Raw genomic sequence first — 21,177 nt, 5'->3', positions numbered from 1 at the left:
AAAAGAGGTGTATAGTATTCCCGAGTACTTCAAGTCATTTTAGCATAACACAGCGGGGTTAAACTGTTAGGGGCTATAAAATGTGTACGTTGCATAATGGGTGATGTAAGCACTTGGGTTTGTCAACGGAAACAAATAAGAAATAAGAAAAGGTCTCTGGTTCTGGTTTTGAGCAACAACCTTGCGGCCTGAAAATTTAAGCCAATGGGAGAAGTTCCAAAATCTGCAGTTCCTTGTGTGGCGACTTGAGTCAGTCTTCACAGACACAATTTAAGAGCACAAATAAACACGTTTAGAGTCTGTACAAGGAGCAGTTTTGGGCTCTATAACTATTTACCGTTATATATATTTTTGTTTATAGCTCACATGTTTAGCTTTTGTTTGGGCTCAGGCTTAAGGTTCAAGGTAGCCAGCAGCTGTCTCCTCAATTTTATCCCCAGACCTGGCCCTGTGCTGTTAAGTGAGTGGACCAGTTCTTCCCGTAATGTGCTGTATGTATTGCTGATACGCTGCATCGCATTCAAAAATCAAAACACTGTTTTTTTTTTTGTTTATATTAGTTACAAAATATCAAAATTAGGCATTACAAACATAAAATAAGCAATATGAGTAAATAAAAGAAGTGCTACTGGAACCCCTCAAACACCACAATCATTTCATGGTTTGAAATGATTGCAAAACAATAGAGAAATCGAAATATTATGCTTAAAATATCAGTTCAGGCACTTGGGCAGGTTTAGAAAAAAATACATCTAGGTATATTGTTAATGTCTTCAAAATAAAATCCTCTGATTACTTTTTCAAACCTATCTAAAGTGCCTGGACTTGGATTTCTTGTGCAATTTTTGGAGCATAATGTTTTACAAAATATGCAATGTGGACTTAAACAGTAAAAGGTAATCAGCTTAAATTCTCAGAAATGTGAATTATGCTCTCCGTACTATCACCACGTACAAAGTACTTAGGGCCTATTTGATAACGAATGGAAAGGAAGGACTGCAGAGCTGGTGATAATTCTATGTTTTGTCCTCACAATTTGCTGTTTTTAAACTTCAGGGCAGAAACATAATTTCCTAATCAGAGTGGTTAAGGTTAAAAAGCTTTAGCAAACTGACACAGTGGAGTGGTAAGGCTTCTGACTTTGAAACTGAAACCCGAGAAACTTCCCGAGCAATTTGACCATCTCGGTGAATGAAGCGGGAGCTGTCTGGCATAAGGATGTAATTAACATCAAAGCAATAACATGTGATGATGTGCTAATTCTTTTTCAGGGCAGGTTTTTCCCCTCTCATAGAAAAGATGAATATAAATAGGCTGATAGTCTTTGTCTCTTTGTCTCCGAGTACACACTTGATTGAACGGCAGCACAAACACGACTGGTATGGATGTACCATCCCCTCCCCGCTGCACGCACACACACGCTACTGTCTCCCCTCCCCCCAGCTAGAAAACAAAATCTCCACAAAAACAAGGATGTCTCCCGTACACTGGGACTTTAACATGCTTCTCTGGTGCGTTTGAGTCCTCGACAGTATCTGCAAAATTAAAAACAGAGTGGCGGTGAAGCCGTGCCCAGAGAGATGAATGGCTTGTGGCTTGTATTTATTGCTCTGCATGCTGCCCACAGTAAGCTTAATGTTTTCACACCAAACAGAGCTTCACTTTTGTGCCTTACTGTGATCTCTCTGCCTCTGATCTGCACTGCAATGGAGCAACCCTGGCTTTACTGCATGTTTGTAGTAATAGTTTATGCATCTCGTGTCTTAACGTGAGCTTTAAGAGAGATACCGTTTGCTATGTGTGTAACGGAGACAGAGATGTACCCTGCGACTGGGCCAGACATGCTGGGGGAAGCGATTCGAGTTAAGCTGTCAGCCATTTACACATAATGTATCTTTTATGAATGTTTCATGTGCTGACCTAATTCCTTTCAGAGCCGAGTAAAAGCAATATGTTGCACATGAGAAGACACCAGAGCATCCAGCTGATCCTTTTGACATCCTCGGCCCACGACGAGGGGATAGGAAGGGTCGGCCAAATGGAAACAGAGCTGCGATGTGAAAGTCGAGAATAGAGGCTGTAGACCCCCCCGGCAGAGTTATTTTCAGCCATTTGTTTCTACAAAATCTACACTGCATCCCACAGAGATGGGGAATAAAACAGACACACAAGCAGATACTGTACTTTGCTCTCCGCCTTACGTGTAATTAAACCGCGCGCTTAAGCTTAGAGTTAAGAGACTGATCACTCTGACAGACTTGAATGTTTCAGCAGTGTTAAACAAGGACGAGGATCAGGAAGAGGAGGAGGGGGAGGAGGGGGTGCTGCAGCTGCAGAAATCAGTGTGGGTGCTGTTGCTGAACTCCATCTAGAATTAAGTAAAATCAAACTGCTGTTCCAATGTGACGAGAACTAACTCAAAGAAATTCATGCAGGGAAAAAGTGTGGCTGCTCAGAGTCGTCTCAAAACACAGATGTGTCACGTTATGTGATTACAGTGACAAACCTGTTTGATTTCATGAGCTTGCCAGACTACCGCGAGAGCAATTAGTCGCATCACTGATGGACGCGATACCGGAGGCTGTCTTCACAAGTAAATGAGCAAATTCAGTTTGTGTTTACGTTCACCTAACTGGAAGCAGACATCACATTTATGATCCTTATAGTAAGAAATGTGAAGGCCTTGAAGGGAGCATGTCAGGTGTGATAGAAGGGTCTTTTGGTTTCATCAATCTTTTCAATGATCGTCGTGCCAGGAGGCACTGAGGACCACAACAAAACTTTCAGCTGTACAACTGAGGAAGCTTCCGACGGTAGTCCGTTAGATGTTCAGGTTTGTTTAGGATCATTGTTCTGATGTAGTGGCCTCTCTCTTCTAACAGTACAATAGTAAAAAACCCTTACTGGAAGGATGTGAGGTTTGGTACCTGCGATCGTGGCTCAAGAGTTGGGAGTTCACCTTGTAATCGGAAGGTTGCTGGTTCGAGACCCGGCTCGGAAAGTCTCGGTCGTTGTGTCCTTGGGCAAGACACTTCACCTGCCGCCTACTGGTGTTGGCCAGAAGGGCCGATGGCGCGATATGGCAGCCTCGCTTCTGTCAGTGTGCCCCAGGGCAGCTGTGGCTACAACTGTAGCTTGCCTCCACCAGTGTGTGAATGGGTGGATGACTGGATGTGTAAAGCGCTTTGGGGTCCCTAGGGGGGACTAGTAGAAGCTCGGGCTGCTGTGAAAGGCTTTGTAAGATGAACTGATCTCCAAAAGGTGTATAATACAGGCATTTTCATTCTAAACAAGCCAAAATGACACTAATATTGTCTTTTAAAAACATGCAGGTTTACTGAACTGGCCAAAATAGCGTGTGACCCCGATGGTATAACATGTAAGTAAATCTGGATGCTTCTAATTTTAAAATCTACTTTACACTTATACAAACAGGCTTGTGGATCTAATGTAGTCCTGTTTTAAGTATTTGTGCATGCTTTACAGTTTATTGAATGGGGAAAGGGGGCCCACTGATATTGCTAATTAGAGGCCACGGATATCTGTGCTACACCACTGCTTTTGTGCTCCAGCCTTATTAAACTTTAATCACAGCAGAGGCAGATGAAACATAGTAATAAAAGTGGTCACCTAATGATAATTGTTTGGTTGCATAACAATATTAAGCAATAATTGAAGACGGCACTGATTAATGGCCTCCTGCCATAGAGCTCTCTAACGGGAAAATGTGTTGATCAGACAAAAAAAACCCAAGACCAGTTTTGAAGACATCAGCTAGTGTTCTGGGAAGACGATTAAACCAATAAATTAAAATAAAATGTAAAAAATCGATAAAGTACGCTCTTGCTCTGCCCAGGCAGCATCCTGGCCTCCTCCCAACCTTGAAACCTCTCCTTCAGAGGAATCCCAGAGACTGTTTTGTTTGCAGCTCACACACTCTACGCACTCAAGACTGTGTCTTCCCCACTGCTACAGTCCCCCCATCTGTCACTGTGACACTGCACTGGCTCCAAGGCTACGCAGGCTGTGGTTGTACCTGATGAATGATTAAGCAGATTTAAAGGGGGCCAGGGCAGAAGTGGAGTAGCAGCAGCAGAGGCCTTTAGGAGCACTTACCTTTTAAATGTGGCTGCACTGCCACGGTGCAAAGCCTGCTTTGGAGTGAAATGCCACAGAGTCAGTCTCCTACGGCCTGTGGAGCTGCTTCGAGCCTGGCATGGTTTGCCTCGTGAATCGCTGCCTTAATGTAGAGTTTGTAAGCAGTTCATGTATCGTTTGTGTCTTTGTGAGCACATATTTGAATGATACGCAGCTTTAAAAAAAAATAATAAAAAAAAGTGTAGTTAAATGTGTAGTTTAAATAGAAATGAGAAATCTGAATACGAATATCAGACTAATTTGATTATTCAACATTACTTTTCGTTAACCCTCATGTGCCTTCTGATTCGGTTACTTTGTGGCTTATCTCTGATGCTCAGAAGCTCTCACTCCAAAGAGAATGTGACCATGCTGCTGCTGAGGCTTGCAATCAATTTTAAAGTGCTTTGGTGCAAATTGCTCCACAAATGGACAGTCCATAACTGCAGGTTTGAGCATTTATACTGCTGATGTACAGCACGTTTCTCCATCTCCCTCATCCCCCCTGTGACTGCACCACAGTTAAATTCACTCTACAGATACACACAAACATAAAAAAGTGCATACATCTACACGTCGCTGCCAGTGATCATTTACAGTCATCAACAGTAAAAATGCAAAAGTGCCCTAATGATGTGACATCTTATGTTATGCAGTTTTACATCATCTGCAGCAGCAGATTGAACGTGCAAGGGAACGTCAACACGTGTTGGTGCTATGTCTTTATCATGATATGACGGCAGTGTCATTGGAGAGCTGAGCATAAATTTAACTGAACAGTAAAATGACACCATTAAATAAATGCAGAATTATTAGAAATATTTGCTCCTCCTGTTTGTGAACGGACAACTGACACAGGCTCACTTTGGCACTGAGGGAAAGTTTAAATATCATAAACGAGTTAAAATTGACACTGAACTTTACAATGGAGCAGTTTGCATACATGCGACTCGTGCATTGTCTCACTCTTATTGCAAATTGTGTTACCTAATTAGCAAATTCATCTTCGTGATATCCCAGTGTGAAACTTCCTTCAAGACCTGTGGTTTGAAATGAATGAACAAAGTAATTATAGCTGTTTTTCCTTTGGGCATCTCCAGTTCAGGGCCCATGGTACAGATATTTTAAGGCGGATATTAACTCTCTTGTCTATTCCTAGATGGGTAGACCCACTGCTGACCTTGTAGTCACACAATTTAAATTGCTTAATTTAGTTTATCTGAAGTGATTCATTAAAAATCATTACAGTTGAAATCAGAAACACAGCAGCCGTGTTTAGCCCCCTTTCCTTTCACCAGAATTAATTCAACTGTGTTGATATTGGATTTAATGTTGCTTTAACTGCCAGTGATAGCTGCTCTGCAGCCGTGTTACTAGCAGTTTGTTGAAACCTCTGGGAGGTGCACAGCGATTACAGCAGAGGTATCGCTCATAACTATGATTTGGGAAAGAGGGCTGGTGTTTATGAATCCTAGAGAAGCAGACATACAAATGACTTTGTTTCCACTGAAGGGCGGTTATGATCAGGCTTTCTATCATCATAAAACAGGAAGTTTATGCATATGCCCATGCAAAGTAGGTTTTAATGTTCTCTATGTTGCCTGTTTGAGCCTCTACTACAAAGTACACACTGCATTTCTTTGCATTCTCTTCTTTGTGTAGGTCTGACTTCCCCTTTTCAACTAAGGTACTAACACAACCCTGACAGATGTGCAATTCTGAAAATAATAGTACTTTATACAACATATAGAGCCTATTAAATTAAAATGAACTATTGGTAATTCTATCAAAAATATGACTCTGATTATGTCATCACCTCACACGGCTGCATGGGCCCCTGAATATAATAACAAGCTGTAGACTCCAAAAATACAAAGCATTAGTGCGACGTCTTGCAGTATAATCAACAATATATAACTGCACACAAGATGTACAGTAATATATTAAAGTCCTTCTAGAGGAAATTCTGTCACCTGGCACCCATCTTGAAAAAATCCGTACAGGCACTTAAATGGTTATGTTGAAGCATATCTTCATGAAACTGAGATAAAGACAACATATAGAATCATAAGTCAAATCTGATGACTTTCCCTTAGAACAAGATTATAAGAAATCTTTCTGCACCACAGATTTAAATTCAGTGTTCTCCCAGTGCTGTGTTTCTCTTTATGTCTCTGGCATTAAAATTGGACAGTTTGTATCTATAAATGTACAAAGGTGCAATTTCCTATTAAAATGTCCCCGTGCACGATATCAGAGCCTACACTGACACTCCACAGTGGGAAGCAGCCATCACTGAAAATATTAATGACACGTCGTGACTTTTTCCAGCTGTGACAACAAGCGATTTGTTTAATATGAATGCTAAAAATTGTCTTTAATAATAATAATAATCTTTAGCTGTAGCTACTGAAGCAGTGCCTTTAATATTTCTACATATCGGCTTACATAATGGGTTATAGTCTTGTTTTTTCATCTCCAAGTTAGCCAGCTTGAGGTCATGTGTCAGTTCCTTATTAACTGGTCAAAATGTGCTCGCGCAACCTTTTGGCCCGCCTCCCGTCCTCGGCCATATTAAATGAAGCCTTGTAAATATTGAATGAGACGCTATTCGGTGAGTACCCTACATCCTTGTTTATATTCTTCGCTGACTGCTAGTGTGTCCCTAAGGAGATATCCAGCCACGGACTTTCATCATCTCTGATGTAACTCGGCTCTTCCTGCTGTTAATGTATGAGGGGCCCTCTGAAGGATCGATGAGAAATCACAAAAGACTTTATTTACACATAAGTGATGTTGTTTGATAAATTATTAAATCATCTGTGTTTCAAGCAGACTTTATGGAAGTCAAAGAAACGTATCTTTAAGAATAGATCTAACAAGAAAGGTTGCCTATTTAAAAAATTGAAAGTGGTAACCCTGTGTTCTTGCAGTGGCAGCTGTACTGTCTGAACAAGAGGCTTGCAGTTACTAGTGTGGACATATTTATCTCTTTATCACCAGTCATTTTTCCTGTGGTATAAATATCTGTCCTCAAGTAGGTGCCTGATCTTTTTATATTTACTTGCTATTGTCTGTTTGACTAAAGGACAAACTTGTGAACCGGTGATTTTCTTTCCTCTAGCCCAAACACCAGGCTGACTTTGAGGGCTTTGAGTGACGTGGCTTAACTTTTTCGACACATGTTCACATTAGGTTGAACTTTGGTGACTTCTTGACTCTTTGTCTAGCATCATTGTGGCCATTTAACAAATTGTGTAATTTATGACCATTAAGCATTAAAGCACCTCTTTAAACTTAACTGAGCACTTAAACATTTGGTGATGGGAATTTTTACTATTTTTATACATCATATAGACTTTGTGGTTAATGAAACTGAGATATTAGCTTTCATGATAATCATAATGGTTAGCTGAAACAAAGCACCAACCTCAAGAGCTGAAAAATCAAACAAATATGAAAGTGATTTTACAAGATTGCAGTTCCTCAAATGGCCCCTTGAGGCTGCTTCCAATGGTGAGTCAGTCCACGAAAACGCGCCCATTTTAATTCTTTTATCAAGCATTTTTGCAGCATTGTACAAGATAGTTTGGGCGTCTGTGGTTACTTAAACATAAGTGTCCCCTTATAATGATAAACAAGTTTTAAAAGGGGGAAAAAAAACTCATTTACATGGATACTGGTGAGGTTCAAAGTTAGGGGTGTGGTTGTTTGGCTTGACAGGTTGGTTTACCCAGACAGCTGTTGCCCATTACGGTCTGCTAGGCCTCAATTATTACACCTCACCTCTTTTTGGAGTATTTTAATGGGTTTAAGAGTATGGCTTGCTCTTTGGTTCCAAGAACACCCCGTCTAAGAGGTTTGTGCTTCATTTTGGGTGAATTAAATTCTATAATTTTATCAGTCTGTTAATTAGCAGAGGTGTATCCTTTGGATCCCTACATGAAAGATAGGAGTAGCTACTGTGACATCCCATTTTGAAGCCTTGAAATGAGTGTTTCCAGTCTTTGTTTTGAAACATAGTAAAGGTTTAAGGCAGGGGTGTCCTGCAGGTTTTAGATGTGTCCTTGATCCAACACAGCTGATTTAAATGGTTAAATTACCACCTCAACATGTCTTGAAGTTCTCCAGAGACCTGGTAATGAACTAATCATTTTATTCAGGTGTGTTGACCCAGGGTGAGATCTAAAATCTGCAGGACACCGGCCCTCGAGGCCTGGAGTTAGACACCCCTGGTTTAAGGCATTTCCATTGGCTTCTTTTTATTGTGAGAAAGACTCAGAAGTTCATGTTAGTGTCTAAGTTGTGGATGCAGCTTGCTCAGCACTTCAGCTTCTGGTCTACTAAAAAAGACACTAAGCTGCTCTGCTGCTATAGAGTCCAACACCAATAAGTGATGTCATGGTGGCTTTGTCCATCTTTTATATGCAGTCTTTATATGTGGTCTTTATCTACAGGGGCGATCGTGGCTCAAGAGTTGGGAGTTCGCCTTGTAATCGGAAGGTTGCCGGTTCGAGCCTGGCTTGAACAGTCTCGGTCGTTGTGTCCTTGGGCAAGACACTTCACCTGTTGCCTACTGGTGGTGGTCAGAGGGCCCGGTGGCGCCAGTGTCCGGCAGCCTCGCCTCTGTCAGTGCGCCCCAGGGTGGCTGTGGCTACAATGTAGCTTGCCATCACCAGTGTGTGAATGTGTGTGTGAATGGGTGGATGACTGGATATGTAAAGCGCTTTGGGGTCCTTAGGGACTAGTAAAGCGCTATATAAATACAGGCCATTTACCATTTACAGTCCGTTTTCAATTAATTTTTAAATCCCCAAGAGCAAATTTAAACCCATACAATTTAATCCCATTCATTTAAAGCAAGTGTGATCTAGGTGTTTTTTAACATTATATCCTCCTGAGAGCCAGCCTATTCCTTTATGTCCTCTCTAATGGACATTTGTTTTTGGTCTATATCTTTTGACTTACTTGAGCTAGTCCAGATGACCTTAACAGAGAACATCCTGGACTTTCCATTGATATCTCATGTATTTGGGCGGGCTATTAAAGGCTATTTTAGGATGCAAAAAAAAAAACATGTACAAAAAGCATTAAAATCCCTTTACATTAATTATTATATATAGTAATGCATATATGACGTATATTATACATTAAACCCTGTTAATGTTAAACCTGTAGTCGCGGCTAAGCAGCTGTTAACAGCGTGTATGTTTGCTACTGTACTACATGCTCGCAGTACAGTGTGTCAGAGTGTATTGGTGTATTTGCCCTCCTCCTCCCGGCGGAGGGGCGGGGTCCATATGATTGCACATCAACACTCACAGCTAGCTGCAGACGCAACTCGGTCGCTCACACTTTCTCCACTTTCAGCTCACTCCCGGCGTTCTCGTCGCTGTTTAAACAACGTTTCCGCAACTTTTAGGAAGAGGAAATTTGAACATAAAGTATTTTTTAAATTATTATCATTGTGTGGTAATTTAAGAAAGAAAAAGAAGAGGAAGAGAAACCATCAGTCTCTGGTTCAGCCGCTCCGCTCTTTGGGAAGATATGATGTGAGCACCGAAGCTGCAGGAGGACTGGATAACCGCGCATCCTTTAAGTAAGTGCTTCACGCCTCACCGGCACGGATTTATGGCTCGTGGAGATTAATAACCCCTAACATAGTGCTGCTCTTTTACCTTTTTTTGCGCGGGGGTCATACGCTGCTTGCCTACCGTGGATATCATTTTCCTCTGATAATCTTATTGTGACCCGTAGCGTTCAGCAACTAGCCTGTACCTAATATTGTTGTTCTTTCACTGCTATGACTCTACAGATGAACGACTCTTTGGGGACTTTAGGTGTAACATTACTGGAAACGACCTCTCCCTGCTGACTGACTGTTTTTATGTTATCTGCAGCACTAAACTCATGACAGATCATTTGTAGTGTAAGTGATGAGGCTGTTGTAACATTTCCAGGAGCTCTGTGTTTCCCATCCTCAGCAGCCACATTATGTGCACAGCTTTTCTCTAGGTTACTGTGCACACACTACAGAATCTGACTTTCACCACTTGTTTTTTTTTTCTTTGCTCCAAAACCCTCCACCAAACAAGTGTCCTGCATTTGCAGAAAGCCATGCTGACGCCCTTACCACTTCAATAAATATTTTAGCATTAGTTGTACAAATGAAACATGCAGCATCTCCCTGACTTACATTATGCACACTTGCACGCTGAGACGCGATTGGCTGCAGCTCAGCGTCTCTCCGTGTGGCAACAAGCCTTCCCCATCCACCCAGCAACTCCCTATTCCTCATGCTGTGGTGAGTCTCTCTGCCTCTGAGGGCCCTTTCTGCAGCATCCGACGTGGTAACCATGGCAGCGGAGCCTGACCCTGGGCATGCTTACTACAGGCTTGACCTGGATTTCTCTCTACATGCCAGGCAGGGGCGCATGACTTGGGCAACTGACCCGCTTCTCACATTGATTGGCTGTCGAGCAGTGAGATCAGAGGCGACGATACGCTGCTTGTTCAACGAATCAATGAACTCACTTGTGATTGGCTTTGTGTCACTGGGTGTCTGAGTAATGTGTTTGTAATGTTAACACATTTGGTAATGCTGTTCTGGGAGACGAGACGGGTGCTTTGCCAGTTTTTCTAGGATGAAGACTGGCTTTTCTTTCTTTCTTTCTTTCTTTCTTTCTTTCTTTCTTTTTTTTTTGAATTAATCTAACGTGCCAGTAGGTTTAATCGTTTTGGATTGTGCACTAATGCTTGGGGAAAAAAAGACATCTGAAGATGATTTCTAATCCGTGTAAGTTGAGATGATCTCTGGCTTCTTGTTGCTTGGTTTTGGAGGATTTGAGCTTAATAATGAATTATTTTTAATTACATATTTAAAAAATTTTCTAAAATTAATTTTTGTTTAGCACTTTTGCGTCACATGCCTGGTTTCATATCCACCACCTGGCTGGTTTCTGTGTGGAGTTTGCACGTTCTTCCTGTGTTTGCGTGGGTTCTCTCTGGGTACTCCGGCTTCCTCCCACAGTACAGAGACATGCAGTTAGTGGGGTTAGGTTAATGGGTGATTCTAAATGCTAAATTCCCCTTGCTGCAAATTTTGAGTGTAAATGCTTGTTTGTCTCTCTGTGTAAACCCTGTGACAGGGGCAGCCTGTCACCCCAGCAACCCTGAATTGGATAAGTGGAAGAGAGAGAAATTAATTTATTACGAAATTCTGTCCTTATTTTTTTTTACTTTTAACTATTTACTTCTCTTCATTCCAGGGAAACAAAGCAATCTTTGTCAAAAATGACTGTGTTAAAGGTACTTTTTGTAAAAAAACTTCTGTAAACTACAGTTAAAACTTTGACCACAAGATGGCAGTGTTTTAAATGAAAATGTTAGTGTAGTTGCCTGCTGCGCCAGAATTAAATGCATAGTACTGTGCAAAAGTCGTGAGCCACCCCTCATTTGATCATATTTTGCTAGGAAATGGGACATAGGTGCATTGATTTATTGAAATATGCAAATACAAAAAATAAGAAAAAAAACTGAGTTTATTCATTTCTAACAAGCTTGAAAGTCAATATTTGGTACGAGCACCTTTATTCTTCAACACAGCTTGAAGTCTCTTGGGCATCTTTCTTATCCTTTCTTCAAGTTGTCTTAAGGAACGGTTCTCCAGGCTTCTTGAAGGACATTAAACGCTCTTCTTTGGACACGATCTCACGCTGCTTCAGTAATGTTGAGCTTCGTGCTCTTGGGAGGCCAATGCATGACTGATAGTGATCCACTGTGTGTTTTTCTATCCAGGCATACTTTTACTGTACTGGCAGTGTGTTTGGGAGCCGTTGCCAATGAGATGCATTCCAGATTCTTCGGATTACTCTTTTGTGTTTATAATTCTATAATTTTAGACAACAACATGACTGAATTAGAGCCGCGAACCATGGCTGAGCTTCCACCATGTTTTAGAGACAGGAGGCACTCACAGTTGTACCCCTCTCCTGATTTCCATAGTGGTTATTGATTTAACCACAATTTTCAAATTTGGATTCATCACTTCATAAGACCTGTTGCCACTAACTTTCAGGTCTTGTGTAATTTGGCACACCTCGGTTTCATCCCATGAACTTGGTGCCTTTTTTCTACTTGAACGATTCACGATTCACAGTGTTAAGTAGCAAGGACTGGACTGAAAATGAGTGAAGAATCAGCCAATTTCTAAAGAACTTTAGCAACATTGTTCCGTTGAATGTGGAAGATATGTTCCTGATAGGTATGCACCTGTTTGGCAGATACACTTTTTCCTGCTTTTTAAATGGAGTTTTTTTTAGTATTTATTTCCCTCTTTGTTCCAGGGAAACACAGAATTCCTGATAAGCAAAGTGACCACACAGTGTTTAATATCTAGCTAGCACAAAACTGCAGATAAATATCGGCTACATATAACTGTATTAAAATGTCAGTGTGTTTGCTCACGCTGATGTCACTGGGACCGGCTGCAGATATTCAGTCGATATTTCTGCACATCCTTAGTTTCAAATATCAGCTGATTTTTGACCTTTTTTGTGTTACATTTGCTTGCCTTGCCCCCACACAGACACACACCCGCCCACCTGTGGAATTTCCCTGTATAAATAGCGGCACATTCAATGTCTTCCTCTTACTGTGTAATTCGAGTGTATATGTAATTCATTTCTGGAGGGATAAGTGAGCAGATGTTGTGGATTTAGTCGCCTTTGACAGAAAATGGAAGTGTTCATAGATCCGTCGCTGCGCAGCCCACGGCTCAGCTGTAAGATCCCCGAGGTGTCAGCTTGTTGTCGGAGCCAGACTGTGTAGGAGTGCCTATTTCTGTCCTCTCTCTCTCTGTGTCTCTCTGCCACTCGGTGCATCATGACTGAAGTCAGCACGGTCAGCCTCTTTGCTTCTCTGCCTGTCAATGTGAACCCTCGTATGCAGCTTAGCGTGCAGACTTAAGAGCACTCGAAGGAGTCAGAGTACCTGCTAAGAGGGAGAGCCATTGATTGAGTTTGTCTGTCGCAAGAGATCAAAGCTTCAGTGCAAAATTAGTCTATATGCAAAATGTGAATCTGCAGCTGTTCAGATTGTTGCTCTGAAGCAGTGAAATATTTTTAATTTGCAGCTTTGCAGATGTGAAGATTTCCTTGCCCTCAGTGAAGACTAGAAGCCACTAATACAAGTGATTAGTCATCACGCAGCGATGATATTAATTTGGTTATTTTTAAAAAGTAATATAATATAATAACTCTCTGATATTCCTCATTAATTGTGAGTGGTGTTAATTCAAAGTGGACACATTTAGGAACCGCAGGAACAGAGAAACCACATCGGCTCATAAGGATTCCTTCCAAACACAAGTTTGTCCAGGATTTACAGTCCTGTGATTTTCCTCCAGGCTTTCTGAAGCTCTTTCAAAGTTTTTCTCTTTATCACTCATTTTCAATCCAGCCCTCGTAACTGTCCAATATCAGAGGATTTTCTTTTTGTTTGTTGAGCCACTTAACTCTGGTGGGCAGTTAATACAAATAAATAATAAATAAATGAAAATACTGACAATAAATTAGTTTAAATGAAAAAAACCCTCTGGTCTTACTTTTCTTGACAGAGTACATAATTGCAAACTTGAGCATCTTCACTGATAACTTTAGCATATTGGATAAAATAAAAATGACAAAGCTGAACTTTGGGGAAATCATCTGCAGCTGAAGGTAATGTTATTGCAATACTCAGCTTGTTGCGATTTTTAACATTTTGCAATAACATCGTATCGTGAGTGAAATTCTGTGATAATATCGTATACCACTGGTAGACATACATCTTTATAGTGTGTTATGAAGGTTTCTTGTTTTTAACAGTGTCAGCTTGAGCTCTGGGAAATCTTGGTCAGCATCTAAACTATTTTAAACTATTTTCTGGTCTTTTATTGAGGGGGAAAAGGAAATAATATGCAGTGTTTCCTTGCAGTTTTGCATTAATGGAGTAATTATTCAACCACTGACAGAACATGAATTGTAAAAACTTGAATCACCTCTTTTCAAAAGCAGGCCTTCCAACACGCGCTCATCAGTATCCAAAAATAAAAACAAACGCCGGACTAAAAGAGACAACAAAAATAAACAGTGGGGGCTCGGAGGCGGGCAGGAGGTTCTAAAGGGCTGTCAGTAGCTGCATGCAGGATTTGTACGACTCTGTCACTAGTGCACGATGTTTCGCACGCTGATGTTTACTTCACTGAGAGAAGAGTGCAGGCTGAAATGGTGTAAAATCAGTGTGGAGTCAGGCTGCAGATTTCTGCTCTGATGACCTAAGGAGAGGCATTCGAGCTGAAGATGATTTTATTTATTCCCTGCGTGTGTTTCAAGACGTCGTTTAAAAGCCTTCCATTGTGTGCGTGTTTTGGGGCCGGCGAGGTCTGGCTGCTGTCGAACCATGTGAGTCACACGGCAACAATGCGATTCTCTGTCCTCTCCCCTCAGCACCGCTTCTCCTCAGAAATGAGGCTGGAATCAATAAGGTGTTTGCAGTGACCCACATTTACTGCTCTCAGATGATGAGAGGTTATCGGTAAACGAGGGATTCAAGAAATTCCTCCAGTCCTCACCGTGCTCGTGACGGATGTCGTGAACGCCTGGGTGGATTTTGTTTTCTCAGCCCGTGTTAAAGGCAGCTGTGTTCTGTATTGCAGATGTGATGGACCAGCAGAGGGCTCTGCATTCAGGTTGCCTGGTCTCAGGGGTCCGTACGCCTCCCGTTCGCCGCAACAGCAAGCTGGCCAGTCTGGGACGCATCTTCAAGCCCTGGAAGTGGAGGAAAAAGAAAAACGAGAAGCTGAAGCCCACAGGAGGTGAGTGTGACGCCGTGCACTTCCACGGGTGGCGTTAAACGCTGAAAGCCATAACATGCAAATAGTCCCACGCGCTCTCATTTCCTTATGCAGTCTGAGGACCGGTTTGATTAATGTTTGTGTTCGTGTAGCGGTGGAGAAGAAGGCAGCTGTACGGCAGAAGAGAGATGACCTCGTCAGGAGGAACCCCGGGGAGACCGAGACAGGTGCAGAACCACAGATGAACACACGTTAGCGCACTAGCACACATATGACTCCAGGCTTTGCACGGTTCACTTGCTCAGCCGCATGAAGCCTAAACTGCCACGCAGACTCATTCCTGTCGCCTCTGTGTGCTATGTGCAGAGTCAGATCTTGCTTGTGGGGGTAACAGTGAGGACCTGGACACCCCCCCTCACTCTGACGGTGAGGACAGAGACGAGGAGCCGGTGGCACCGCTGGCCAACACTAATGAAGACCTGGGCAGTGATTTAGAAAGCTCAACAGGTACAGCGATGTAGGCTCAGGCTTTGTGTTCACCTTGTTGCTAGCACTATTTTCTTTTTATACATATCCTGTAACTGCCTCACAAAAATGCTGCTTTATTGCATCAGTTGTGCAAAACTGCTAAACATATTTGTCACATCTCTAAGAAACTTTAGGAAAACTGTTTTTAGCATCTTTTAGCTCATTGTTTTGATTTTATAGCTCATCTGTTTTTTACTGGATAGTCTCACATACGTAAATTCATCACAGCAAACAACAGACCCACACCACGCTGGGGGACACAGGGAAGCATTTATCGTGTAAAGATGGGAATTTCCCAAAACAGTTGGTTTATAACAAATATAAAAAATACAGGAGAGTAAATAAAGGTCACGACTTGACCAAAAGTATGGCTCTTAGCGCTTAGCTAATACTGGCCCCGCCAGTATCTCAGCCAGCTATATTTGCCATTATTTTGGTATATATATTAAAATTAAATAGAAATTCAAAAGAAAGGAAGAGATGAAAAACATTTCAAATATGTTATAAAAGTTTCTGCAACTTCCTTGTTGACATGTGTTCACAAAACAAAGAAAACAACCACCTGATGCGAGTCAGAGTATAAACAAATAATCCATGATTTGTTGTAACAGTGCAACAATTATTTTAAGGGCTCATAAATAACAACACACAACAAATGTCAGAAATCTGTTTGTGTTTCACGTGTCTGAAAGAAAATGTAAAAACATCCGCCAATGTTTAAATCGCCAAATATGGATACAGACTCTTCCTTACTTTAGTTTCTATTTTCATCACCTGATTTAAAATAAGTGATATTGATTATAAAATGGGTTTTCCGAGTGCAGTTGCGCTATGTCTCTGATTGTCCACTAGGTGGAGCCAGAGGCTTCAGAAACTCACTAAACCTTTCGGCTTACCTTCGCTGTGTGCTTTCAGTACAAGATGTGACTGAAGTGGCAAAGACAGCAGGTGATCAGAGTCAGAGTGAAGATGGAGAAGATGAAAGCACCTCAATCAGTGACCCCAGCGAAGAGCAGATGCAGGGCAAAGCCGAGGGTATCGAGGGGAAGCAGGAGGCGGCGGCGACCAAGCCTCAGAGACGAGCCAGCACCCCTCCTCCACCCAGCCTGCCTGTCAAACTGCTCACCAGGCTGGGCAGCTTAGAAGGTGCGTCCAGCAGGACTCACACTGATGTAAAACCAGCGTTCGGTATCTGACTCGATGTGTTTCGCTTCTCCAGGTGCTCCTCCAGTGCCGGTGAAGAAGTCCCCTGCCACCTTACCCAGGAACTTCACTCTGCCCAAAGACCCTCATGGCTCTCTGTTGAGAGGCAGGATCTCCACACCCACCGGGTCCCCTCACCTCGGGGCGCTGCACCCACAGCTGCCCCCCAGCTGCATCATTGAGGAGCTGCACCGCGCCCTGGCTACCAAACACAGACAGGACAGGTCAGGCTTGATGTGCAGCATTTCCACCACGTCTCTGTTTGTGTAGTTGCCAAAGAACACAAACAGCACTTTGGTCAGTGAATGGATTTGCATTAGTCCTGTTAGACAGAAACTCCCACGACAAAAATATATTTCATGTATAATCCATACATGACCTGTTTTAAATGATGACCCCTTCAGAACAGAATCCAACTTATAATCAGCTTAATCTCACCAGCAACATATTGGGACAGTTTCTTTTTAACAAGGAGCAGCCATGTCTGACCCCCTCTGACCTTCAGGGGCAGCTGTGCTGTGTGAGGATATGCTTCACGCTCGTCCTTCAGGACATAGTGGAAGGGTTGGAATCATATGTGAGTGTTACTCACAGACTGGAGCTGCAGGCCAGCAGGCTGTTGATTAGATTTAAAGAAGCAGCCTTCTATTTGAGTTTGCCTCCCGTTAATGCTGACCCAGACAGTGTGTGCACGTGGACAAAGATGCTAATCTTCAAGTGCTAAAAATGAATGAAATGAGGATAAAATTTGAACTTTTTTTTTATTCTAGTGCAGAAACCAACAAAATGTGAACAAGTGTTTAAAAAAATGAATGAATGGACGATTGATTGTGTTTAGTTTTCTTTAGATTTGCTTTGATGTTGGAGCTTGAACAAGGACGTGCAAGTAAATGCTTCACAGACCTATAGTATTATTGGTATTTTGAGTGTTTATACTTGTGGGTGTTTCATTTGCGAGTGTTGTTGTGTTTTTTTTTAGATCTGTAAACCTGTTAGTGAAGCAGAAAACAACAGAGAGGGATTCCCGGTGTATTCAAAGCTTTTCATCTCTTATTTTGCCGTAGGAACCCAAACTGAAGCTTTATGCAGTTTAACGACTGTTTAGTGCTCTGTTTTATAGTTTACAGTCAGCTCATGAAGATAAATCAGTCTGTTGTTCCAGTGTCTTGGTCACAGGATTGTCACATTGTGATGCTTTAGTTATGCGATTTCTGCCTGGGCTGCAGACACAACCTGAACTCTTTAATCACTTCAGTGACTGCTGCTCGACCACGTTCAGTGGTAAACTAACATTTCAGCTGCTCTCTGAAAGATGAGCCGTGCAGCATCTCAGTCGCTCAAACTCAACAATCCACCACAGCTGTAACTGACAGACATCTCGTGACATGTGACCTCAGTTTTCAGATGAAGGAGGCGCGCTCGTCTCCGAAACGCCGTCCGGAGGGCCGCCTGTCTCGCACGTCCAGCACAGAGAAGGACCCGGCCGGAGAGTCCGAGAGCAAGAAGGAGTCTGACGAGAACAAGGAGAACTGGCGTCTGGATGAATACTTGAGCGACCAGGACAGCTGGAACGAGTCTGTGATCTCCGGTATGTGTGCCGACAGCCGACTTGTGGTATGATGTTTGCTTTACTGTTATCGCCCACCTTCTGTACAGAGCCCAAATCTGGGCACCCTGTCAGTGGATAATGAAGCTGCATAATCTGTGGTGATGTTCGTTTATACTCGCAGCCTGACGGGGAGATTTACATGGATGATGAATGGCATACTTGCTGGTGTTAAGTTTCAGAGCCTGTCAACATCTGCTCTGGTGGCCTAATTCTTAGCTGTTCATTTGGGTCAGTGGTGCTCGGACTCCTGCCGTTAGCATGTCTGCGACTCTGGGGGGAAAAAATGTTAAAAGGGTGAAGTGTGGAGCTCACTGGAGACTTAAATAGCACTGCCACAAAGGTTTACTCTTACCCAGAAAGGGTTAGTCGCAGAGATCGTGATGCTAATGTGTGGTGAAGGAGATGCTAACAGGATGAAAGCAGGAAAAAAAACAATGATTCAAAGGGAGTCACAGCTCAGATTTAAGAATGGTAGCAGTGCATCTTTGCACAAATCAGATATTTTTGGATACTATGAATGCCTTTTAATGGCCTCTTTTGTCAAGCAGAAACATGTGGTGTTAAAACGTAGAGCCCAAAAACTGCAGTTCTTTCAGTGGACGAGCAAGGCTCGGTAATAATTTGAATATTTTTGATGCCTAAAGTTGGGTTTAGTTGACACTCCTCTGCATCAAAAGGAGCCAGTTGAGGCCCAGGATGCCTTCTGGGCATCTTGGCTGGCTTGGGAACATCTTGGTGTCCCCTCAGAAGTGTTGGAGGAGGTGGTCAGGGGAGAGGGAAGGTCTGCTGCCCTTGCGACCTGGAATGGCAGAAAATATGCGGATGCTGGGATGGGCATTTGCTTTTACCAATGATTCCAGACACAAACTCCGCCTCATGAATGTTTGTGTCAGGAAGGGCATCCACCACAAAATCTGTGCCAAATCAAACATGTGGATCCATCTGCTGTGGTGACCTCAGCCAAGTTCTAACATTAGTCTAAGTAATTGGCAGGTATCCGTGTTTGTGCACAGCAGGCATGTCACAGTTGATACTTTCATCTTTTATATGCAGTCTGTGTTCTTTTAAATTGAACATAAACTCAAAATATTTAAAATATGAAAGGTTTGATGGAGACGAGCACTCAGGCAAGGTGTGACATCTGATCTGCTCAGTCCGATCAGTTTTCCTGGTAAAGACAAAAATACCAGCTAATTTCCCAGGAAACAACTACAGCACTGGGCATTTGTGAAGGGAGGGAATTTTATGGAAATACTTCAACATGCTTCAGTCTGCAAGAGACGTGCAAGCCTGGGTGAAGATTTTCTGTATTTTTTTTAATCAAGCCAACTCAGCAAACATGAAATCAAAGCTTCACACTGGCTTAAAAAAACCCGTTAATACCCCGGAGCAGACCCGAACTTAATCCCGAGTTTGTGGAAGGTGTTTTATGTAAGAGAACGAGGGTTCAGACCTCTCCACTCAGACTCGGGCTCTAATCAAATGTGTAGCTGTTGCGAGGAATGTGTGAAAGTTCACAGGCTAATTCTTAGATGATTAGAATCAGTTTAGCAGGTTAAGCTGGAAAACTATGTGCAGCAGCTAGAAAGCCACTGTACAGCCACTGACGTTAAGTTGTGTTCGACGACGACAGGGACCCTCCCACGCAGAATGAAGAAGGAGCTGCTGGCTGTGAAGCTTCGGAACAGGCCCAGCAAGCAGGAGCTGGAGGACCGCAACATCTTCCCCGTCCGCAGCGATCAGGAGCGGCAAGAAATCCGCCAACAGATAGAGATGAAGCTGGCCAAGTGAGTCGCTGTGTGTGGAGCCAGACCAGCATCCCACCCCTGTCTGACCCCCACCCCCTCATCGTGCTCTGTCTCATGTATGTCCGTTTCATCTCTCATCATCGCTGTTGACTGCACTTTGCCTGCTTGTCTATTTCCCATATGTAAATAATAATTATAATGATTATAATAATATGAATGATAGAGGTCCTTGAATGCAACACAGAGGCTTTTAATGCACATTCAGTTTGCGCCCTCAAACTGAGATGTGTAAATCTCTGCACAGTGTAAACCGGTAACAAGTACAGCAGAACATTGTTTTTACACACAACACTTTAATCACATCCGATGCGGTAAATGAGACAGAAACCATTTACAGACAAGCAGATGCACTTCCTATGACTGTGCACAGAAAGTTCACCAAGAGGGCAGATGGCCGTCAATGAAAGGAGGGAATGGAGCTAAAATATTTATTTATACCTGCTCCAAGACAAAAAGCAAACATCAACTTTGTTTTTGCAAATATTTCATTGAATGCAATATTTCCATTTATCAGAGTTGAAGTATAACAACATTGATGTTACATTGCTGTTATCACATAATTACTAGAATCCTGCTAATACATGCTCGATTGTTTGGATGAAACAGAAACATGTATAAAAGAAGCATCAGGCTGAGGTGGCTGTTGTCAGGCAGATCCTGCTTGAAGTTCTCTGCTCACAAATACTGTAACTACCTGTGTCAAAACTGAGCCTTTTCTACATGGAGCTTAATGAAAAGTTCCAGACATCCCAGGAATGTTAATTCTGTGGGTTACAGTTCAGCCCCTTGTGAAACTTTCCAGGAAAGGTCGTTTTCCCTCTTATTTCTGAAATACACCGGGTATCTCTGACGTAGCTTCACTCTGTCCTTTACACGTTTTCCCATCACAGCCAGAGAATTTTAAAAGCAGGACATATAATCCAGAAGGAGACTTTTATTCTGAAAATCATCCCATGTGTGTTTATCAGAGCATGTCAGTGAAACGTTCACTGAGATTTGCTGCTGCTGGTGAGAACAGTTGGTGACAGTGAGCCTAGATTGTGTTTAAAAGATGGATT

The 21,177-nt window shown here is 42.5% G+C and overlaps 1 protein-coding gene across 3 annotated transcripts in view; it reads left to right on the top strand.

Annotated features, from left to right (window-relative positions):
• The window catches only part of phactr3b (phosphatase and actin regulator 3b), a 58,929-nt gene that overhangs the window by 13,259 nt on the left and 24,493 nt on the right, over positions 1-21,177 (top strand). The window contains exons 1-8 of one of the 3 annotated variants that reach the window (XM_040003046.1): positions 9,390-9,736; positions 14,834-14,992; positions 15,124-15,198; positions 15,338-15,478; positions 16,415-16,645; positions 16,719-16,926; positions 18,100-18,290; positions 19,945-20,098. In XM_040003046.1, the coding sequence (XP_039858980.1) occupies positions 14,839-14,992; positions 15,124-15,198; positions 15,338-15,478; positions 16,415-16,645; positions 16,719-16,926; positions 18,100-18,290; positions 19,945-20,098 (1,154 nt within the window). In that variant the 5' untranslated portion in view covers positions 9,390-9,736; positions 14,834-14,838. Of the gene's footprint in view, positions 1-9,389; positions 9,737-10,602; positions 10,934-14,833; positions 14,993-15,123; positions 15,199-15,337; positions 15,479-16,414; positions 16,646-16,718; positions 16,927-18,099; positions 18,291-19,944; positions 20,099-21,177 lie in introns of those variants that run through there. The other 2 variants (XM_040003045.1, XM_040003044.1) reach the window with 2 other exon arrangements.

Source organism: Simochromis diagramma, unplaced genomic scaffold (genome assembly GCF_900408965.1).
Source record: "Simochromis diagramma unplaced genomic scaffold, fSimDia1.1 OVJJ01000646.1, whole genome shotgun sequence".
Lineage (NCBI taxonomy): Eukaryota > Metazoa > Chordata > Actinopteri > Cichliformes > Cichlidae > Simochromis > Simochromis diagramma.
The sequence above is the reverse complement of the archived record's forward strand: the minus strand, read 5'-3'. Positions and strand labels throughout refer to the sequence as shown.